This window comes from Abramis brama (assembly GCF_963993115.1).
Source record: "Abramis brama genome assembly, chromosome: 3".
NCBI lineage: Eukaryota > Metazoa > Chordata > Actinopteri > Cypriniformes > Leuciscidae > Abramis > Abramis brama.
Genome location: NC_139965.1, coordinates 38,487,724 through 38,507,817, shown reverse-complemented (window position 1 = coordinate 38,507,817; position 20,094 = coordinate 38,487,724). Strand labels below are relative to the sequence as shown.

The 20,094-nt window shown below is 39.5% G+C and overlaps 1 protein-coding gene across 1 annotated transcript in view; it reads right to left on the bottom strand.

The window, feature by feature from the left end:
- b4galnt4b (beta-1,4-N-acetyl-galactosaminyl transferase 4b) overlaps positions 1-20,094 on the bottom strand; it is a 121,416-nt gene that overhangs the window by 87,425 nt on the left and 13,897 nt on the right. Inside the window, exon 3 of the mRNA XM_084108491.1 lies at positions 6,030-6,142. Coding sequence (XP_083964617.1) covers positions 6,030-6,142 — 113 coding nt within the window. The remainder of the gene's footprint in view (positions 1-6,029; positions 6,143-20,094) is intronic.

The window sequence follows — 20,094 nt, the reverse complement described above, 5'->3', positions numbered from 1 at the left end:
TTTGAAAAGCTTAAATGTGTGACTTGAATCAACAGTGTTCATAAATGGTTGTTAAGTATTCTCATGAAACAAGATAGAGGAAGTAGAAGTAGAGGCTTCGACCCGGAAACAGTATTAAGGTGCAGTAAAATTATCTGTTGTTCTGTGAATGTTCACTGGTGAATTCCAGTCATTTCAATAAGAATCCACACGATCAGCAATTTCATTTGTGGTCAAAAATGTCACTATGGGACCAAGTTGGTCACTGGAATTCGCTAGATTTGACCAACAGAAAGCTGCTTGAAAGTGACTCCTGTGTGAGCTGTGCTTCATACATTACGTCGCTACACTGCTGACAATGGTCAATGGACTTTTTTTTGCCTGTGTAATTTCACGAAATTCAAAAATGTGACCGCACCTTTAATCACTGCAACATAAAATGCAATAAATAATAAAATCATCACAAGGGACATGTGAGGTACTTAACGAGTTAGAAAAGTGAAAAGGTACAGCAGATTCGGTTTCCGTGTGTTTTTCCTCTGTTCTGGTGGATGGTCCAGGCACTTCAGTGATTTTCAGGTCTACAGGAGGATTTTTATTCTTGTTCAAACTTGTATTTCAGCTTACCGAGGTCCCTGCAAAGAACAAAATTTACTGTTAGTAATGTTATTAAAGTGATAGTTGTGAAATTTAAATAATTTCCTCAGCCTTGTGAAATTCCAAACCTGTTTGACTTTCTGTCTGTGGAACCCAAAAGCAGATCTCAGGCATAATGCAACCCCTGTCACCATTCAATTTCACTGCATGAAACACAAGCAGAAAAAAAAATTGTAAATCATTCATGAAACCATTCATATGTACACTTGTCTAGTTCAATTCAGTGCAACAATTTATGTAAAAATGGTTAAGCTCCAAAAATGTCCCAGAAAAGATCCTAAAAATAATCAATGAGTCCACAACTCATGTGTTATCAGTTGTGTTGTAAGTCTTCTGAAGCCATATAATAGCTTTTTCCTTTTTTTTTTCCGAAAAAGACTAAACTTGAAGTTATAATTCAGTTAAAATGCAAATGATAAAGATATAAGAAAAAATGCATAGCATTATTGGCGCCAAACCTGTGATATTATTTTTCTGAGTAACATGAATGAGATTTGAGAGCATGAGGGAAGATTTTCAGAGAATAACTGATTAAAAAACACAAGTACACAGTCAAACAATTCTCTTGGTCGGCGTTACGTCACAAATCATGTGACCTGCGTAGCAACAAGTCACCGCCATGTTTGAAGGGTAAAACAAACCGAAGGCAAAGCCCGAGGCAAATCAAAAAGGTATCTATTCACAGAAGTTTTGCTGTGGATTATGTCAGTTATGGATACTAACGGACTACTTTGTATTAATGATGAATGATATCTGTGTATGCGAATGTATGTCGGTGATGAGAAGTGAATGTAATAAAACACTCATGTAAAGCGCTTTTGTGACAGATGTAACTTACATTAGCAGCAATGTGAGTGTGGGCATACCACATAGTGCAAATAGAGCAGTACAAATGGAACAGGTTATTCAGTTTACATTAGTCTGATACAGTTATTAAGTGTTCATGGCTCTGATACAGAGTTATTTAATGTTATTAAGTGTTCATGAGCCTCCTCACTTTTTGATTTGTTCAAATGTAATTCAGGTGTTGTTTACATAGAGTATTATTTTATTATATAAAGTGTTCATGGCTCTGATACAGAGTTATTGAATATAAGTAAAGAGTAAAAGTATTTCTTAAGAGATTATTGTGCAGGATTTAGTTTTTAATCCTTTGAATCAAACCAGGACTAAAACCAGATCTAAACAAGGTCTAAATGGGTGCACCACTAAATCAGGACTAAACCAGTTATAAATCAGGACTAAACTAGGTCTAAACTGGGACTAAACCAGAGTTCACTCAGAAAATACCCAATTTTAAAAATGTAATGAAGTAGAAAGTACAGATACAGGCTCTAAACTGTAGTTAAGTAAAAGTAAAAAGTAACGTTATTCATCATAAAATGTACTTGAGTAAAGTAAAAGTATCCAATGCAATCCAGTTTATTTATAAAGCACTATTAAAAACAACAACACGGTTGACCAAAGTGCTGTACAATAAAGACAATAAATAAAATAAAAAAATACAATAAGAAAGTACAAGGCAGTGGCAGATAAAACACACGCTTTGTGCTGTGTGAACTAACGTTAACACCTCTTCCAATCGCCTGGAGCCATTTCTCTCTCCTTTCTGGCTCAGTTGCCTCGCTAGGAATCAAATAAAAGGAGAGGTCACTCCTTTTTACGCTGTTGTTGGTGCAACCAACAACACAACAGTTTTTCGGCATGATTTGCAACCAAAGGAAAAGAGCTCGGCGCTCGTTTGTTTTACCCTTCGCCGCGGTTGCTATGCGCGCGCAGTGCATTATGGGAGTAAAAGTCCCGGATGTCCGACCTCGAGAATACAATTTCACACAGAGAAAGTTCATAGTAATAAAGTATTTGCATGTGGTGCAGGTAACTTACTGTAATTCAATGTTGCCACTGAAATGTTCAGATTATTTTAGAAATGTATGTTACTGGTTGTTCTGGGGAAACAAAAGAACAAAGCTGATTATTCACAACATAATATTTATTGACCAGTAAATGGCTTTAAAATGGTATTTGAGAGAATGAGGGCACCTGTAGTAAGTAAAGTTAGGCTAACGTTAAACAAAAACAGACCAAACTAAGTTAACTTACCTGCTTTTGTTATTCATAGCAAACGCCAATGACGGCAGCAGGAATGAGCTAAATTAGTTAGGCTATATCAGCAATTTGAAGACACAGTTGTACAGAATATGTTGAATTGAATGACTAAATCAATCTAAGACAATAAGTCAGTAATTTCCATTTGTTCATTAGATCAACGTAGTTAGCATCGCGGCTAAAACCTTCATACCAGATACTGTGCAATAAACGAGTGGTAAACACTGTAAAAACGTAGTAATGTATAATACATTTAGTTTATATATATGTGTGTGTTTGAATATATAGTGAGTAGACTCTGTATTTATATTTATTTGGCGAGTTTACAAACCTTGTAACGGAGAGCCGAACAAACGGCGGAAGCTTTGATGAGAGGAGCCGTTACAATGACGATCAGCTGAGCTTTGTTGCGCGCGAGCAGCGCGAGCATCACTGAAGCGACGACAGCAGAGGAATAGCAGCAGTTTCGTGACAGAATAAAACTTTTCTCCTCCTGGTTCTTCTTCTTCATATTATTATATTATTATTATTTAGTGTTGTTGTTTAAGGTTTAAATTAATCAATAAAATAGGCCTATACTAATACGGTGAAAAAGACGTAATGTTAAATGTATTAAAAATGCATTACAGTATAGGCTATTTGTATTGTAGGCCTACTAAAAACATACTCAAGTACATTTTTAATACATTTAATAGTATGTCTTTTTCACCTGGGTATGTATACTGAATCAAACTTAAGTAGCCTATAATAATAATAATAGGATAATAATAATCTTATTCTGGCCTCACTGAACCATTGGGTTCCTCCAGATGCTGGCTTTAACATAAGAGATCTTCCAGGAACCACTTAAATGTTAAAAGATCTTCCAATAACCCTTTTATCGCATTCAAGTTCCTCTATTTTCCCCCAAAGCACTTCAAGGTCTCATGGTAATGAAAAGGTGACTCCAGAACCTCTGAATTAAATACAAAGTGCTTAAAGGATCCCATAAGTTCCAGCAAGAACCTCAAAGATTGTCAATGCTCCTCCAGTAACCCTACTATATGAGAAAGAGCTTTGAGGCACTTAAATTACATTTTGAAGTTCCTTGAGTATCCAACAGGATATTTGAGGCTCCTTTAGTTTTTACAGTGTAGTTTAAAATGCTTGTAATTCAGTCTTGATGTGCGGCAGCGATGTTGTTTGATCTGCTCGTCATTGCTGTTTATAATACTGAGCCTCTCTAACCATTATAATAATATTTCTGTCATGACAACTCCCGGAGTGATTGGCATGGTAATGGGTATGACAATGTTGTATGTTTGGTCTTGGCGGAATAGATTTGCTATGCTGCACCATCTAGATTTTCATGCCAGAACTTTGTATAAATACAATATTTAGATGAGTACATTTCTGGGTACGAACCAGAAGCACACTGACACAAAACAAGACTACAATTGCTTCAATGGAAAGCATATTTACATTGTCTCGAAAGTTCACTATCCTCTATATATAGAAATAGAATAGAAAATAGTAAATGTGTGAGCAAGTGACCGATTTCAGCCTTTTATAGTGTAGGGGGGTGGGAGCTTCAGATTCTAGTCTTGATTGAACAGAAAATCTGATGACCCAGCTAACAAAAATATATTCTAAGAATGTTTTGCTAACATTGCCATTAAAGGAATTGTTCACTTAAAGGGGACATTGGATGCAAAATTCACTTTTATATGGTGTTTGCATATAAATGTGTCTTTGCAGTGTGTGGACACAATCACCATACAATGAAAAAAATCCATTCATTCCTTTTTTTTTAATCCTCAAAAAGCCTAAACACTTTTAATAATCAAGCCGTTTGTATTTTCTGAGCAATATGATGTCATATTGCTCATGCTCCACCCACGACCACTGACGGACTGTCCCGTATTAGCACATTTCCCCCTCATCCATTTGTATACTGTCCACCAAGGCAGGTTGCCAAGGCAGCACTTTAAGTGTCTTGTGTTGACACGCCCCACGGAAGAGAGGGGTGGGGTGAGCAGTTGCTCATTATCATTTAAAGAGACATGCACGGAAACGAATTGCTTTGAACAGAGCTGTTTTTGAAGGGGTAAAAAGGGTGTTGTTTTACAAAACCATTGAGAAATTTTAACCAAAGTATGTTACAAACTTTACATGAAGACCCTAAAGAATCATACCAACTTGTGGAAAATGGGCATACGTTGACCCCTTTAAAATGTAAAATTCTGTCATCATTGGGGTACATCAACTGTCTGGTTAATGACATTCTTCAAAATATCTTCCTTTGTGTTCAGCAGAAGAAAGAAATTCATACAGGCTTGAAACAACTTGAGGGTGAGTAAATTCTGACAGAATATATATATATATATATTTTTTTTTTTCTTGGTGATGTGAACCAACATTAAATTTGGGAACATTAAATTTTCCATAAAATTATGGGAATGTTACTTTTGAATGTTCTCTGAACATTCTGAAACAGGCAGTAACATTTAAAGCTGTTAGACGAACGTCCAATTAAAACATATAAGGAAAAAAAGTTCCATAATTGATGTATAAATAATGTTTTTGTGCTAATGTTTTGAGAACATTATCAAAGACAAAATAACTTTGAACGAATGATCTATTAATGTTACTTGAAGAACGTTTGTTCATAACTTTGAGAAAACCTTGCCAGAATGTTAATAGCCAAAGTTCTGAGAATGTTCCCTGATAGCTGGGGAGTGGCTGAAGTGCAGAATGATGTTTATTTAATCAAAAATATTGATCCATATTGGTGCTAGAATGAGACTGTAAATTTTGAATGCATGTATCTTCTAAACGTGAATTTTGATATTGTTTTGGAGCTCACTAGCTTCTGATTTTATGGGGACTTATACAAGAACCAAAAAAAATCTAAATGTATCGTGCTGGTATGAAAGTACTGTTATTTTTAATGAGACTCATCCCTTGAGCCAGTTACATGCCTGGCTCCCCACAGGGCCACAGAGAGAGAGAGAAAGATTATATTATGCATGGATGTCAACAATCCACTGGCATGGAATTAGTAAAACCCCTCATTTAGAGAGCTTTTTATTTAAAAGGATATTGTGAGCATGGCAAATTCCTGATGCGTAGATATACATAACACCCACTAAACAGTACATAAAAACTTTTAAAAATCTTATTTAGCATAGCATACCAAACATCACATACTGTATAACTAACACATCAAAGCCAAGAGTAACTACTTTCACCTTACTACTTGAAAGTGAACAGAGTGTTGATTATGATACAAAACATGGCTCTCTCACCCCCCAGCCCTCCTCCTGACTGTCAGCAGCATCGTCATGCTCAAAGGGTATGAGAGATGAGGATAGGTGTTTCTTATGACTGGACCCTATCCCGTCTGCCTGCTTCTCCATATCTGTGGGGAGAAACACAATTTAGTGAAATCTTCATTTAAAAAACAGTTATTAGAGAAAGAAATTTACTTAATTAAAAATACAAGTTTTAAGGAATTTAGAAAGAAAATGAGAGAGAAAGAGAGACATGAAAAAGTACGAAAATCAGGTGAAATGATAAGGTAAAGAAAAAGAAAGCAGAGGAAAATTGGGGGACTGGATGCCATTTTATCTTCCAAGGAGCAGGGTGCTTCTCCCACTGCATCTGGCTCTAACAAGATAACAGGCTGGCAGATGGAAGACAGATAAAATATCCCCTTTTTCCTAATTTCTTCCATTTCTTTTCATGTGACTAATGGGTGGTTTCACAAGTTGAAGCCTGAAAAGCCTGGAAGGTTGTCAGTGTTAGTGTTGATGGGGATGCTGCAAAGCCAATGCAGCATGAATATGGAACATCAAGTGAAGAAGTCATTTGGTTTCTTCTCATTGTCTAGAAATATCATATCTATCCATCCCACTTCTTATGCAGTGGTAGTGGAATGAAGGTCACAAAAGTGAGATGATGATCAGAAGGTCTGTAGTTTGAGGGATGCTTGAGAGACAATTAAGCAATGAATCTGTTGTCCATTGTTTTATTCAAGGATACACCTGAGCAGACAGCATAGTTAACAACACAATTAACTCCAATTTCTATCCCAATAAAAACATTAATTGCTGGTGAAAGAAGAGGTAGGATTAATGTAGGTCTAATAATGACTATTTGCCCCATCAATACGACCACCTATTTAGAGAGAGCAGCATGTCTACTAGCCAGAATCACAATAATATTGTATATTTTCTCATTTTACTTTCATCAAAAAACATAAAAAATCATTTTATATGCATCTGGGTCTTACTATTCAAAAATTCAATCTCTCTCAGAAGTGAACAAGGCTTTTTCAAAATATAGGCCTTTGCGACGAGAGTATTCATCTCCAAACAGAGTTCAGCTACAAACCGATATTTCAAAAAATCATTAAATCTTGCATGAGTGAGTTCATCACTCTCTGAATATTTAGGATGTAAATGAAATACATCAAATACAGCAGAAAGTGTAATGACAACTTTTTTTCAGACATTACAGTCTTAAAATATGTGTGAATGAACACAAGTTTCTAGCTACTGTGTGCTATGTTTGAATTCTCAAGAACACTCTTAGTATTCAGAGAGGCTTTGTCTTCTCCTGGAGAGCAGTTTTTAATCAAGGCAAACACATCCTGGGGAGAATCAGAACTGATGACTCTTTAAGAGGGCTCACCAGAATAACACCTGTCCTACTCCTCCAAACATACTTTCAGATTGAGATGAACTGCAGACATAAGAGAGAGAGTGAGACAGAGTCAGAAAGAATCTGAAGACTGACAGCTGATTTTAAAAGGCTTATGAAACTAATGATAAAAAACTGTTTTATGTGTGTATCTACAAAAACGGTGATTCTGTCAGGACCACTATCGTCAAAGATGATTAACAATTAGCATACAGTTTGGATTGGCTGTATGGTTCCATTCTGGGCAAGAACAGAATACACAGAACAGAATCAACATAAATGTATTGCAGATTTCATTAATGTTCTTTAATGACAATAATTTAATGCAACAACATGAATCAAGATAAATAACAATTTGATTTGAAGAGGAATATCAGAAGGCCAAGACCTGATTGTGGACGAGAGAGGAGATGGCAATGGAGGAGAGTTATTAGCTCCTGAGCAACGCGATAAAGCTGCTGATAATACTGAATGGACCTTATATACAGGGATGCTAAGATAGGTGTCGTATCCATGTGAATCAGTTGAGAGTCAGCTGACGTGAGCATGACTGACATGACCTGCCAGAACTAACGCTACTCTTGTGTTGACAAATATAGGCACAAAAAGCTATTTAAACTTTCAGAAACATCATGTACCATGGTATTTACATGGTACTACGATGTACGTCTAAAAAACAAAAATTTGGTTTTCTCATCCAGCGCCACAGCAAAATAAATTATATTTTACCCGGTTTGAGCTTTCAGTTTGAATCAAATGTGATCACAGAAAAAGACTATTTATCATAAAGTAATATCACCTTTCTGTTGATTTATCATTGTGGGCTGCACACAAAAGCTCCATTCAGCACAACCAGTTCATATGATTCATGAACAAAGGAGTCTTATGAGCTGGTTCTTTTAATCAATAATTCAAAAACATTCAACTCAGGAATGGATCAGTGGATCTGGATCAGTTTGACGAATCATTCACTGAATGAATCACTGAATCCGTCAGAGTGATTGTATTAATATGAACTTAAGTCTATCAGTCATATCCGTACCGAGATGAAGCAAGTTTTGTGTTCTTAAGGTTGTGAAACCTAAATTAGTTTAACTGCAGACTGGCTGTGAAGAATGGAAAGATGGCTCCTCCGCAAGTAAAGTAAAGAACCGTTACTGTTTTGACACATTTTGTTGGAAAATGTGTTTACCTGCCTGCGTGCTCACCTTGACTATGAGGCGTGTGGAATGGTGTTGCCTCTAGGCATCAGAGAGTCCACTCTAGGAGCATGGCCTTTTTTAAGACGCCTACATATGTAATAGGTTTGTGTTGCGGTAGGCTTTCTGCACATATTCATAAGGCTTTAAAGTTTGGACATGGATTCGACCACAGACTCTCAAGTCCTCCTGGGTTAATCCATTCAGTAGGCCACAGGATTTGTTCACCTTGCTGGTCAGCCATTTGTTGGTATTAATGTTCACATAGTGTCAACACTATGAACAGTGTTGAGTTATCTTAAAAAGTCAAGGTCTCAGGTAACCCTGAGATGTTTTATTTCAAAGCAAATCTAAAATATCAGTCTAAAATTATACAAGTATAATGTATGTTGAATTACCTTGTAAATCTGCCCAAATTGTTTGGTTAAAGATTAATAGCTATAAATATGTATGTCCCCTGTATGTCTGATGTCATTCCTGCGACTTCCGGTGTGAGAATGCCAGGTGCACTTGTGCTGCCGATTCACGCTAGTACCTGTTTGTCTGCTATTGTTGACTGTTACGTTTGTCTTTGGATATGTTTTCTCTGGGAATCGACATTATTGGATTATTTCCAGAACTACTTTACAGTCTCCGTGATCCTGTCACACAGATCGCCTGCGAGCCCCTCCATTCCTATCCTTACATCCCTCTCGACATCTGATACAGTGACTCTCCACTCGCTTTATCTTTTTGTGGTGTCAATCCTTGGTATGGTTGGGTAGCCTTCCCTTCTGTGGATTGTGGATCCGATATGGTTCTGGCTAACGTAGTTAAACTGATAAAATGTTGTGTGGGTCACATTGGTCATCACTGGTCATGTCGTTGTGTATCCACTTGCAGGTTTTGTTTTTTGGCCTTTTTGTGCTGTTTTTGGATGTTAATCCAATTACTTTTCTCGAGATGGCTTTACAATTTTCTGCTGCTCAACTCAGAACATTAAAAGGATCTTTCCGCTTGGCTCCGGACACTTATAAATGGTGTGAACAACTTGGTGAGTTTTTGAATGGTGAGTTTTACGTCGACCTCGCTACATACACCATTCGCAGAAGAAACTTTGAATTTATCACTGCTCATCTTCAAATAATATTCCGGTTACCATCACCCATGCTTCAGGTAAAACACAGCAGGAAAATCGACTTCTCAACTTTGGAAATACAAGATCATTGCGCTTTGATCCCGACCTCTGAACCTGCAGATGCGCATCTTCAGACTTGCGATGTGCGCTGTTGAACACTCGCTCTTTAACTGATAAATTATCAGTGTTGAATGATATAATCATTGACACAAACCTGGACATGCTACTTTTGATGGAAACCTGGCAGGTGCCTAATGACCTTTTCAACTTGAACCTTTTAACATCACCTGGGTACATCTATTTCTCTTAACCGCGTCTTCATCGTAGAGGTGGAGGGCTGGCTTTGCCGTGAGACTATTAAAATATCCAAGATCGAGTTTCATGATGTTGCAACATTTGAATACCTAGTGCTGAAAATGACTGGCCAAACGTCACTGGCTGTAATCTTAATTTACCGACCTCCAAAATTTCCCTCTGACTTTTTACTCAACGCTTTGGGGAATGCCTTCGGCATGAAGCGTCTGAAGTCAACTATGGAATTATTCCAATCTCGATTGGTGTAGCGTCATTGCGTCACTCGTGACGTCGCATATGACGGTGATCCGGAAGCTATAAAGGGTCACAGGAACCAGGAAATGTTAGCTTCTGATTGGTCAAAGCAAATTGTTCTCAGGAGCGTGAAAAGTGTGGCCGAGGGATGCAGCATTTCGTTCATTTACGTTCCCTTTCGTAAGGGAACTCCCGCTGCATCGATACTCAACGCTTTGGGGAACGAATACCCACGCCACCACACTGAGAGAAATACGCCCTGGTGTGAAACATCTGGCACACTCACGGACGATAGGAATGAGTAGAGGGCAGATCCAACCTAGCTTGTCATAAGATTTGGTGTAAGAAGGGGAGGTCTGGAGCCGGAGGCTCAACTGACCCCATGGATGAGAAACCCAGACAGTAGAAAGTATTAGATGAGAGGTGAAGGCAAAAGCGCACCTCGTACTTCAGATATGAGAGGTTTCTGAAGATAACCAACTGTCTAATTGATAAAGGGGAATAGCTCCTAACCCTTGATACATAACTAGATGGATTGTGCTCCCAGAACCGGGCCTTGAGACAGGAACCATGGTTTCTTCCACATGACGAGAGAACGAAGGCATCTGTGCGTAACTCTGATCATGCGAAAGGGGTTTCCCAGAGAACAAAACCCCTTGGTCCTGAGCCACCACTGCAAGGCCCTCATATGGAGTAGACCAAAAGGCACTACGGTGGAAGCTGCAGCCATAAGGCCCAAAACTCTTTAAAAGTGTTTGACAGTGATGGCCTGGCCTAACCTAATACTCTTCATTGTGTTTAAGATAGTATTTATACGAGCAGGAGACAATTGTGCCCGCATCGTGACTGAGTCCCACTCTACTCCCAGGAACATAGTCCTCTGAAGAGGAGTTAAGGAACTTTTCTTCACATTGAGTCTCAACCCCAAGCACCTCAGATGATGCAAAACAACATCTCGATGTTGAATTGCCAGTTCTTTCGACTGAGCCAAAATGAGCCAGTCATCTATATAATTTAAGATACGGACCCCCTGAAGTCTCAGTGGAGCAAGGGAGCAAGTGGAGCAACTAAAGTGGAGCAAGTGGAGCAACTAAATGTCCATACATTTAGTGAATGTGTGAGGAGATAAGGCTAGGCCGAAAGGAAGAACCCTATATTGATAAGCTTTTCCCCCAAAAGCGAATCTAAGGAACCTCCTATGATGTGGGATGATGGAAATATGAAAATATGCATCCTTAAGATCTATCGTTACAAACCAGTCCTTGGATCTGATTTGTTGAACGATCATAGGTATAGTTAGCATTTTGAACTTGAATCTCCTCAAAGATTTGTTCAATACCCTAATAATGGGACGCAGCCCACCATCCTTTTTTGGAACTATGAAGTACCAGCTGTAGAACCCGGACTCCCTCTGGTGGGGGGACACATATTCTATGGCCCCCTTAGCTAAGAGGGTCTGGACTTCATCTTCCATCACCTGATCCTGGTCAGGAGATATCAGCGTGTGAGTAACACCACTAAATCTAGGTGGTCTATACTGGAACTGGATTCTATATCCTTTCTCAACTGTATTCAGGACCCATTGAGATATATTTTGAAGACCCTTCCAGGTGTCTAAATAATCTACTAGGGGGATCAGTCTCTCAGGGCTGACCTCAGGTGTTATATTTATTTCTCCGGTGACCTGAAGCAATTTTCTGGCAGGAACTAACAGAATATTTTTTTCTACAGACCTCTTGAGGGGTAGTGAATGTGTCAAAGCCATAGATTTTATAGGAATACTGTCTGTAATACATTTGCTGGAAGTCGATGCGTTCCGAGGCGCACTTGACGGTGGGAAGCAACATCGATTTCCTGAGGGCTCCGCGGAGCGAAGTTTTATAATGCCCACGCTGAGGGGGACGCTCCTCAGAGGCCTGAGTCTCATGTCAAGGCCTCTTAGCCGAAGCCTTCCTTGCCTGAATAACAGTCCTCAGATCTGTTTTCGGCTTGGAAGGCTTCGACTGAGGGTGTTGCCTCTGGCTCCAGGCCTTTTGAGGGGGAGCACGAGAGGCAACACTCTCCTTCTGCCTCAGCAGGTGTGAGGAGCTGGTGGCGGCCTCATGGGACTGCCCCCTGGCAGCAGACCCACGAGACCTGTAGCGACGGCGGGGGATGAGCTCTTTGAATGCGGCTGACTGTCGTTTCGCCTCCTGAAACCTATCAACGACGTTATTGACTCCGTCGCCGAAAAGGCCAGAAGGCGAAACTGGGGCATCGAGGAGACAAGCCCTGTCCTTGTCCCCGATGCCCGACAGGTTCAGCCACAAATGTCTCTCCGTGGCTACCAGTGCTGCTATGGAGCGGCCGATGGCATGGGCCATCTCCTTGGTAGCACGGAGAGACAAGTCGACCACTTGACGCATCTCGCGGATGTTGTCGAAGGCGACCTCCCCGCTGTCGTCCACCTCTTTGAGGAGGTCGGCCTGGTATGCCTGCAACAGCCCCATCATATGCAGACAACTACCAGCCCGACTTGCCGCCATATATGCCTTCCCAACCAAGGCCGATGTTGTACGGCAGGGCTTGGTGGGAAGCGCCGGAGCCTGCAGGGATGATGCAGCGTCAGGGGAGAGATGTGAAGCAAACGACTCTTCAACCCTGGGCATCATCCCATAGCCCTCCTCCCTGGCACCCATTATATTGGAATATAGATGTACATTTGGACCAGATATTCTTGAGGAGAAGGGCTTATTCCACGATCTCGACACCTCAGTGTGGAGATCGGGAAAAAATGGCAGACTCTGGCGTAGAGGCTGTGACCGAGTCTGCAGGAAGCGCTCATCAAGCTTGCTTTTTTTAGTCGCTTCCTGCATTTCTGGTGCCCAACCGATCTTTAATTTGGCCACGGCTCTGGTCACTACCTCTAGCATCTCCTCAAAGGCAGGGGAATGGGGTGGCGAATTTTCACATTCCCCTGCCTCGATGCCCAAAATATCCAGCTCCTCGGAACCGGATAATTCGAGCATCGGTTCCGTTACAAGGGCGGAAGAAGCCGCTACGCGGGCTTCCGAACCCTGAACGGAACTCATGGAGCTAGCTTCAGAATGTTGAGAAAGGGCCGAAGCCGTCTCAACATCATCTGCTAGCTCCCTTTGCGATCCCCATGAATGCAGACGCCGCGCCGCCTCGGCAGACGCGGGACCTGATCCACGGGGAGCGCGAGCCTGACCAGTCTCGTCAAACATGGCCTGGTGGGAGCGGAGCATTCTCAGGGGCAGTTGTTCACAGTTAGCACAGACAGCGCCCTCGAGCACTGCCTGTGCATGCTCCACTCCCAGACAAACTACACAACGCGAGTGTGTATCACCCTCGCTTAAATAACGCGGGCAAACGGACGCACACTGCCTGAATAGTTTCTCTTTATTATTCGCCATTTATATATACTCAGAGTGACAGACAACACCAAATAAGACAAACAGGTTGATACAGAACGCTTGCTGAAGACCAGAAGCTAACATTTCCTGGTTCCTGTGACCCTTTATAGCTTCCGGATCACCGTCACATGCGACGTCACGAGTGACGCAATGACACTACACCAATCGAGATTGGAATAAGTCCATAGTTGACTTCAGACGCTTCATGCCAAAGGCATTCCCCAAAGCGTTGAGTATCGATGCAGCGGGAGTTCCCTAACGAAAGGGTACTGGACTCATTGTGCACTCTCTGGCTTTTAAAGAACATTTGCTCAACTACCGTACAGCCCTCAACGATGCAAGATCCTCTTATTTCTCCTCTACCATTAGGAATTCCATGTGCAGGCCCAAATCACTCTTTGCTATGGTTAACAAACTCACTAATCCACCACAACATGTTATTTTGGGCTCTGGGGTGTTTGTGAATAGCTTTTCACAATTATTTTCAGACAAACTGAAGTCAATCACTGAATCCATCACCAAAGACAACCCTCATACAAGTGACTCAAATGATGAATAAATCATCTGATGTTATCTAATTCAGCTCACTCAACAAACTCTCTCTCTGCTTTTACTCTGACTAAAAGTGTCATGCTGCCATAAGTGATCTAATTGTGAAGTCTAATTCCACATCCTGCCGGCTTGATCCTACACCTACTGCTTTGCTTAAGATGTGTGTCCTCGAGGTTGCACCCTTCATAACACATATGATAAACTGTAGTTTGGCTTCCGCCATTGTCCCAGCAGAATTAAAAATGGCTGCGGTGACCCCAATTCTTAAAAAAAACAGGCCTTGACCATCTAAATATGGACAATTATAGGCCAATATCTAATTTAACATTCTTAAGCAAAATCCTTGAAAAGGTTGTGGCTTCGCAATTGCGATCATATTTAGATGTTAATGATCTTTTTGAACCTTTTCAGTCAGGATTTTGCTCATCTCATAGCACTGAAACTGCTCTTCTTCGGGTGGTTAACGACATTATTTTGTCCGTGGATTCAAGGTTAATAAACATCTTGATGCTTCTTGATCTAAGCGCTGCATTTTACACAGTTTGCCAAGAAATACTGATCTCTCGGCTTTCTGATATCGGCATCACTGGTTACGCTCTTTCCTGGCTCATTTCTTACATCAGCGACAGAAAGCACTACAGTATATCAACATATAGGGTATAGATCTGCCACTGCTTCACTTACACAGGGTGTTCCTCAAGGTTCAGTTCTTGGCCCACTATTGTTTATCATCTGTATATCCACTTGGTGACATCATACGCAAGCATGGACTTCAATTTCATTGCTATGATGATGACATTCAAATTTATCTTACCACCAGCTCCGATAGGCCATCCCTGCCTGACTCACTCACTATATGTATCAGGGATATCAAGCATTGGATGTCCCTGAATTTCCTCAAATTAAATAATAAAAAAACGGAGATATTGGTGATTGGCTCTGCTGCCTCAGTCAAAAGGATGGACCTGTCCTTTGATATTGATGGAGTTCGTGTTAAGCCTTCGCCATCTATCGTAACCTTGGTGTCTTAATCGACTCAACTCTATCTTTTGGCTCTCATATTTCTTCTCTTGTTAAAAACTCTTTTTTCCATCTTCGTAATATTGCACGTCTTCAATATTCTCTCACATTAGCTGATGCTGAAACCTTAATTCATGCAATAATCACATCACGTCTGGATTATTGCAATGCTCTATTTCTTGGTCTGCCCAAAAAACGTATTGCAAGTATGTTCAAAACTCAGCAGCAAGAGTTCTCACCTCTACCAGGCATTCTGCTCACATTACTCCTCTGCTACATGACCTTCACTGGCTACCCGTGGCATCACATATTCACTTTAAGGTATTACTTCTAATGTTTAAGGCATTAAATGGTCTTGCACCTCAGATCTACTTTACTCTTACCGCCCTGCCTGGTCCCTTAGATCAGCTGAACTTGGTTTATTGTCCATCCCTCGTTTCCGGTTGTCTACTGTAGGTGGAAGGTCATTTAGTGTTAATGCTCCTAAATTATGGAATTCACTACCCCTTACACGTCGTAATATCTCATATGTGGCTACATTCAAGACTCCGCTAAAAACATATCTATTTAACATGTATTTGGGATAATGTGACTATATGTGTCCTTATGTGATTGTAATGTGTGTGCGGGTGTGTAAATGTTTTGTAATGTACAATGTAAAGTGACCTTGAGCTACGGAAAGGCGCTATATAAATAAAACAACTTCTTCTTCTTCTTCTTATAAATTATGAAATAAATATTTTTTCACAAAAATGTACCTTTCAGTAAAGTTTATCAGATTGAGGGCAAGTTGTGCTAGTGGCTCATTAAAATGCATTAAACAAATAATTTTATGTTCATATTTGTATTTAAAATGTACATTTTTCAATTCCCCAATGACACAACTTACCCCAAGTTGTGTCACTGGGTCACTTTTTTTGTTTGTTGAGAAGTTATATTTATCTGTTTTATAAATGTTCCTCTATTTTAGGTAGATGTCCAGAATTTTTTTTTAGATGTATTAGTCTAATTTGTCCTACAGTAGAGGTTAAGCTTTACCTGAGTGTTCCCTATATGACATTGATTTGTCCTAAAGAAAATAACAGTTACACAAGCTCAGGGAAGCCTCATCTTGCATTTAAATCTTGCTTTTAAAAAAAGGTCCTGACCAGTGATGTGGTCTGCAAGCCACCATATTGTCAATGTCAGAGGAACCAGAAATGTGAAGAATAGGTTAATAAGAGACTGTGTGAATAAAGCCAGTGAAAATTGTTTTAGTAAAATATGACTGTTATTGGAGAAAAAGTAATTAGGCCTATATACGAATATGAGCACACACACACACACACACACACACACACACACACACACACACACACACACACACGTGCACACACACACGCGCACACACGTGCACACACACACGCGCACACACACACACACACACACACACACACACACACACACACACACACGCACACACACACACACACACACACACACATTTCTCTTTAATATCTGTAATAACTGTTTCTCAGAAACAACAATTATATTAAATTGCATTCTGTTATGTTTCTCCTGAGAAAAAGATTCCCTACAAAAGAGATCTTAACAATGTAAAAAAAAAATGCACAGATTTACCAAGACACCAAAGTCTGCAATCAAATTCCAATATTTTAAAATTAATTCAAACATCTGTCATCAAATTCTCCCAAAGCCAAATAATCGTTGCTATGCTATCCACATTAATTCTGTACAACAGTAGGCTATGTCAGAATTTGTATTTATACTTCCCAATTAATTTTATAGGAGTTATAACTAAATATACAGTTGATACATAAATAACACATAACTGAGACTCTATTGAGTATCTGAAGCTAGAAAAGCCTCTGAGCAATACCATTTTCCACTGGGAGTGCTCATACATGTGCTTTAATGGAGAAACTAGAAGCGTCTTTGAGGAAAAAAACAAACTATCTGAGATCCCTTTAGTCCAAGTCATCTGACAGAATATCTAATATCAGCACAGCTGGTGAAGATAAGACATTTAATAAGAAATATTTCACCTTGATCTATTTCATGCCCTTGTCCCCTGATATGACTGTCATGGTAATTTCTTACTTGACTCTTATGCGCACTGATTCACAGAGGAACATAAAAATGCAGCATGTTGCCATCAATAATGCTTCATTTATCAGGACAGATGGCTGATGGGAAGGCATGATTTGTCAAGCAGAAAAAGAAATTACCAGCTTTTTACACAAAAAACACAAAGGTGGGGAGTGAAGAAACATTTAAAGGGATGTTTGTAGACGTTTGTACTGATCTTAGTTTTGACCTTGGAAACAAAAGCAAATCATTGATTTATTTATGTGACTGGAGCTGTTGATCTTTTTGTCTGTTTACGTAAGTGAGCTCTCCTCAGAGTCTGTGAGTATGAGTTTGCCGTCACGGATTAAACTGAATTAAAAAGATTTGAAATGGAGAGTTGCCATCAGCTGAACAGTTTGGTCTGAGGCGAGGCTTAAGATGCATCTGGTAAAGTTATATTTGTTCAGATGGAGGGGCTTGGGAGCGGTGCTGTTGTCGAAAGGGTAAAAAAGTGTCTATAGCTGCAGGACAGGAAACTAGACAATTGAGTTTTGGCAGGCATTTTATCTTCTGCATCATGAAACCCACACACACAAGCAGTCGTCCTTCCCTGCACAGTGGGCTTTCACAGCGGAGGCAGAAGAGCAATCAGCAGTGGTGTGAGCATTCACGTCTTCATGCCTGAATCTGACAAAACATCATTTATATGCAAACTAAATCAGAAAAACCTTACAGTATAATCATAAAAATGTGGTATGAATTTAAGGTTGTATATATATATATAGTACTGTATATAACTATACAACTATAAATATGTATTTCGTTGGGGATTTTTTTTTTTAAAGAAATTAATAGGCCTACTTTTATTCAGCAGTGATGTGGTAAATTGATCAAAAGTGACAGTAAAGACATTTCTAATGTTACAATAAATTTCCATTTCAAATAAATGCTGTTATTTTGAATAGAATTTTTTTTATATATATATTATATATATATACATTTATTTATAAGCCTTTTTACCTAATGAGGACCAGTAAAATGTCTTCACTGGCCGGTTGCCATAATATTTCACTATATAAGAGCAGACATTTGGCCCTCACGAGTATAGCCAAACCTACACACACACACACACACACAATCCCACATAAATCTCACATGCATTCAAAAATAAATGCATTTTAATTTTAAATCTTGCAAAACTGTAAGATTGAACACACTGACGTTTTGCTAATTGCAACAGTAAACAAATTAATCATGAATGCAAATGTTTATAATTAGTATCAACCTCTGCAGAAGCATATGTGTTTCTTTCCCTATGATAGCTTCCATGACTCTCTGAATCTGAAGAACATTAGGGCAGCACTCTGAAGCTGCAAAATACTCCACTGAAATGCCTGCATCCAAAAACCCTAGGTCTGTCACAGCAGTTCTACAGACACTTCATATATTCAGAATCAGCAAAATCTCATATGTGGAGCTTTAAATAGTCCTAACAGCTATGACGAAGAGGCCAGTCCAGCTTTTAGGCTTCACTACACACAGGTAATTGAAAACTAATCTATCTCTGCAGCGTATGCAGCAAGGCGTCCTACTGAAGAATTACAGATTTGCCACAGCAAAAATTATTATATTCTGCAATTGTACAAAAGAGTATCAGCAATGCAGAGGTCACCCTCAGGTCCTCAAATGGCCATTTCAATTAGGCCTACCTTGCACTTGTAAACGATTTATATGTTTCAGCATAAACTGTCTTGTGCATTAATGAGAAAGGCTTGTGTATTTACATATTAATGAGCTGCAATTCAACTTACTATAATTAGTTCATATATGAAGAAGTCAAATACCAAGGCAATCTCTCTCATTAATCTTTATACAAATAAAACCAAATTGACAGTGTAATCTGGTCAAGTTTCAAAGCTTCTACAATGAGTAAACAGTTTCATTAGACTCCAAACAATAACCTTCATTATTGTGTGCAAGAAACTGGAATCTGGGCAGATAATTGCATTTTTTTTTTCTACCACTGAGAATTTTCCGCACACTCTACTGATTACCTCTTCGGATTTTTTCCCAAATGAAAGTCAATTTAGCTTCACTGATGACAGAGCATGAGCTAAGACCAGACTACCCACTAAAGCAGAATGTGTGGCTAAAATCATTTTTAATGTACTTAGAGAGACTGTTTTTAGTAAAAAATGTCACTTTATATGTAGAGATACATTCTTATCAAATATGGATAATCGATTGTAGGGCAATGAAGAAAATCCTGCTAGGGATGCAGAACATATTATTACACAACCAGACAGGTTTTGACACTTGCTGTCTGCGCTGAGATCAGTCTGTCTGATCCGTGTCTATCTGATGAAGTGACAGCACACAGCGCACACCTACATCATGCCACCCGCTCACATAAGACCGGTCTTTAACAATACAGACTCTATAAAAAGATCAATCTAGCTTAGTGCAGCAGGGTGCTAGGTATGATTTAATGATTCCTTGTGTGTTTGAGGTTTGAGACAATTGATAAGAACGGAGATTAAAGTCTGATATGGTTTATTCAAATGAAGTGTCAAATGTACTTAAAATAATAAGTGGCATTTCACTAACATATTTATTTTCATACCAAAAACAGTGCTAAAGGAGTGATGTCGGGATATAATTACGGTTAAGGGGGAAACTATCATTAGCCTCTAAATTCAACAGAGCACAGCCACCTTATGAGCAATTAGTCAATGTGTAACAAGCT